Here is a 4,489-nt window from a genome sequence, read left to right as displayed (position 1 = left end):
ACCATTTTTGCTGTGCATTCAGAAAGTAAATAGTCAGTTTTGACTTTGTTGACTTTAAACAGTATGACCTCTAAGGCTTTTAAGAAAAAACAACCCAATGTTTTATTGCATATTAAATTTACATCTAATTCAAATGACAAGATCCCCCCAAAATGAGGTAAAAGGGTTGCCTTCACAACGTTAAACTAATTAAAAGTGCCTTCTGTATGTCCACTGGGCTTTTAAGTTTAGCATGATTCACAACAAGTCTGTCTGCTTGCCTCTTTTTGGGTAAATTGAGACCGAGATTGATGACCACTGAAATATTTGCGGTGTTTTTATCTCATAACTCACCTTTACAAAAGCAAAAACTGTAACCCTAAATCATTTGGTTGTTCCTTGTATCTCATGTATGTATTATTTTAGACTCATATTTTCTTCAGTCGTACAATGTGAGTTTCAGATAGTGAATAAATAGCTTTTTGTTGTTCTTTTTATTTCCTGATGTAATTGTCGGGGCGCATTGATGACGACGAGCCCCTGTTAACGTTCTAGATATTTTAGGAGACGTGAGAAACGGATGGATTTTTATTTCCAATCGTACCTTTTTTTAGGGTACTTTGTTTGTGGAGAGTAAACTTTGTTTCGGTTTGCTTCTGTATTTGCCAAATATGAGTAAAGAAATGCTGTATTTTCTTACATGGGTGCCGTGTTTCGGAGGAATTTTGTGTCTGGGAATCAGCTGGAGGTGACACTGCAGTGACCATGAACACGTGTCATTGTTTTGTGGATATGATCTGCCATTAAAACATTCCCCCTGACCTCTCGGAGCCCTTTTGTCCTTTAACCTTTGACCTCATGAGAGAAACGATGGACTGAATTGTTTAGAATAGTATACTACAGTATTATTCTTCACACAGCACTATTTATGAAGTATGCAGTGCATAGGGTGTGTGAATTATCTTGAATGCATCACAAATGTGCAATATGCACCTAGAGTTCACTGCATGACATACTTTATCCCACAATGCAATGCATTCCACAGTGCCAGTGTGATTTTTAAGACCAAAAAAAATAGTTCTCTATTACAAAATAAATGTAAAAAAGTTTAGTTTTTCAGCATTTTTGTCTTGTTTTCTAGCACAAATGTCTAAAATAATTCATAAAATGATCTAAGAAGCTTTGCTTCCTGAGAAATTAAAAGTATTTCTATTTTTTCTCGTTTACAATTTTTAGTTTTTTGTTGTTTTAGTTAATCCAGGTAAGAAAAGGATATCATTTTTTATTTCAAGTAAATGTATCTTGATTTCAGAATGTTTGTACTAGAAAACAAGACAAAAATACTGAAGAAAACAATCACTTTTTTTTTTTTTTTATGTAGACACCATGTGTTTTTTATTTACAGATGTGATATATTTATTCAGAAACGGGTCTCATCATAGATGTATAACTTCTAATATCTAGGAAGTCTATGAACAGAGATTTGCTCAGATTCTTCATATTCTACAAAGGTTCATCTTGTGGAGGTTGACGGTCTTTATTGGCTTTATCATGACAGGAAACTGCATCATAAGTGATTCACTAGTCAACACATGCTTGTGAAGTATTTATACATTTATCAAGACTTCATCCGTCTGTTAATGAAACATCCTTTTTCTAAAAGTAGCATGCAGTAAAACTTTCCATGGTAATAATTCACAGCAATGATGCATGCTGTATTAACTGTTGGAGAGTTTCTGGAAATACTGAAAAAAAAAAAAAAAAAAGACTTCTCTCCTGATTCAGACCAGACCATTTTTCACTGGAGGAAGTGTTATTATGGATTATGGACTCGTATTTTTGCCTGAAATTTAACTTATGGACTGGAGTGCTGTGGATTACTTGTGATGTTTTTATCAGCTGTTTGGACTCTCATTCTGACGGCACCCATTCACTGCAGAGCATCCATTGATAAGACACTGATGCAGTGCTACATTTCTCCGAATCTGATGAAGAAACACACTCAATCCTAATCTCGGATAGACTGAGGGTGAGTACGTTTTCAGCACATTTTCATTTTTAGTTTGAAATGTCCCTTTAACATCCTGTGTGTGTGTGTTTCAGACAAAAGATCTGATGACAATAACATGAACATTTATGAATCTCAGGGATGATCTTGTTGGAATGCCATTTATTTTGATGACATCGCTCGGGAATGTCCACGAACAAAGGATTCATTCATTGTTTATGAAGTAATTAAAGTAAAGTACACTCTCATAAAAATCATCAGCTGGTCACTTACACACATGCCTCAAAATGAGAAATATTTTGGTCATGAAAGACTGGAGCCAATTAATATAAGTTGATTAAAATTCATAATAAAATAGACAGTTTACTTAACTACTGCCAGTGGGAAGAAAACACATCCTGGTCACATTTTACCTCAAAAAAAAAAAAAGAGAAAAAAAACCTGAAAAAATATTTATTTTTTTATATTTATTTATTTAGACTTTTTTTTATGACAATTACATTTACATTATTATTATTTTTTTTTTTGCAATTTTCATTCTCAATTGATTCTTATTGTGGCCCATTTAAGAGAAAACATTCCTGTTCCAGTTTAATAGTGTTGCTGCATTTCAGGACTTTTAAAAGAAAAAAATGTAATAAACAATTGAGTGTCTTTGCAAAGAACACACAGCATTTGGATTGATCACACAACACAGTGTTAAGAACAGACCTGTGTGTTTCCCCACAGCTGTGATTCTCAGTGTGGCACACATAAGGCACTTCCTCTTGATAAACCGTCTGTTTTGACCTGGTTTCCCCTCATGGAGAGCGGGCTGAGGAGGGCAGCGCACACGTCTCATTGGCGATCCTCCAGTATCGCTCTCGCAGCAGAAACGCTCCGGCTTTGGGCTGACGCTGCCGAGTCAAGATTCCCTTCTTATTCCCAACCACTCGAGTGATGGCTGGAGACGGAGAGAGACATTAACACATGCTCTCCTTAAAGAAGCAGATGTACATTTACTAAAACATCCTCACCCTCAGATCTTCTGAGAGTTTGTTTCTTCATCAGATTTGGAGAAATGCATCAATGGATGCTCTGCAGTGAATGGGTGCCGTCAGAATGAGAGTCTAAACAGCTGATAAAAACATCACAATAATCCACAGCCACTCCAGTCCACGTGTTTTTATCAGCCGTTTGGACTCTCATTCTGACGGCACCCATTCACTTCAGAGCATCCATTGATGCATTTCTCCAAATCTGATGAAGAAACAAACTCTCAGAAGATCTGAGGCTGAGGATGTTTCATCAAATGTACATTTTTGCATGAACTGCTCCTTTAAATTTCAAAACTAGTTGAGTTTCATCTATTAATCAGAGAAGAAAATGTACAAATAAAGCATGCGGTTTCCATTCAGGTAACTAAAGATCCATCAAACACGGTTTGTGATTCTCTTCTCTAAAGCGTGTGCACAAGTGAACAGTGTGTTCCTACTTTGAGCCGTCATGAAGTCGGCGAAGTTCCAGATCAGCTCTCCGATCAGGAACTCCTTCCTCTTCTGGTCGAACACGTTGTGGTAGTTCTGCAGGACCGTCGTTTGATACTCTTCTGTGAACATCGTGGGTGGATCCTGCAGGACCACGAACACGTGAGGTTCACTTCTTCCCACAAACATACTATAATGTGTAAATGCTGATGAGGGTGTGGACTCACGCTGTGTAAGCCGGGCACGGCGTCCGCTCCGTACTCGCTCTGGATGATGGGCTTCTGGTATTTTCCGTACCAGTCATCAAACTGAGTGTTGAGCTGAAGACTGATGATCTCTGTGTGACCCGGGTCATGATACCACGACAGATAGCTGTTCACACAGATGACGTCCACATACGGAGCCTGAGCAGCACAACACACAAACACCATTCATCCAGTCCATTCAGCTAAACTACATCACTCTTCCCACATGCACAGAGCGGAGATATTTCACAGATATGATTTCCACTTAGAAGTCTTAAAGGTACAGTAGCAAAAGAGTGGAAAATGATCCTGAAAATCTCAAGTGTTTAACAATATTAAATTTCACAAATGAATATAAATGGCAATGAACATTCAATTAAACGATTAAATAATTTAATACATTTGGAATTTGGTTGAAAGCAAGTAACAAGTGTGTGTGCATGTGTGCGCATGCGTGCGCGTGTGTGTGCGCGTGTGTCCGTGTGCGCGCGTATGTGTGTGCGCGTGCGCCCGTGTGTGTGTGTGCGCGTGTGTGTGTGTGCGCGTGCGCCTGTGCGTGCGTGTGTGTGCGCGTGCGTGTGTGTAAAATAAATATGACGAAATATCTGATTTGTTTCTTTAGCGAAAAAAAACCTACTATCTATATATATTATACCCATTTATTATTACTATCACATTATATACATTATAACTATCAATTCAATATAGCTCTAAATATACACTGAAAAAAAAATTATATATATACAGTATATATATATATATATATATATATATATATATATATAAATATA

The 4,489-nt window shown here is 37.2% G+C and overlaps 1 protein-coding gene across 1 annotated transcript in view; it reads right to left on the bottom strand.

Annotated features, from left to right (window-relative positions):
* Window positions 1–2,771: 2,771 nt before the first annotated feature.
* The window catches only part of LOC132140088 (beta-glucuronidase-like), a 15,147-nt gene continuing 13,429 nt past the window's right edge, over window positions 2,772–4,489 (bottom strand). Inside the window, exons 10-12 of the mRNA XM_059548902.1 lie at window positions 3,681–3,857; window positions 3,462–3,597; window positions 2,772–2,930 (exon numbers count right to left, since the gene is read on the bottom strand). Of these exons, the coding sequence (XP_059404885.1) occupies window positions 2,788–2,930; window positions 3,462–3,597; window positions 3,681–3,857 (456 nt within the window). The 3' untranslated portion in view covers window positions 2,772–2,787. The remainder of the gene's footprint in view (window positions 2,931–3,461; window positions 3,598–3,680; window positions 3,858–4,489) is intronic.

This window comes from Carassius carassius, chromosome 4 (assembly GCF_963082965.1).
Source record: "Carassius carassius chromosome 4, fCarCar2.1, whole genome shotgun sequence".
Taxonomy (NCBI): Eukaryota; Metazoa; Chordata; class Actinopteri; order Cypriniformes; family Cyprinidae; genus Carassius; species Carassius carassius.
The sequence above is the reverse complement of the archived record's forward strand: the minus strand, read 5'-3'. Positions and strand labels throughout refer to the sequence as shown.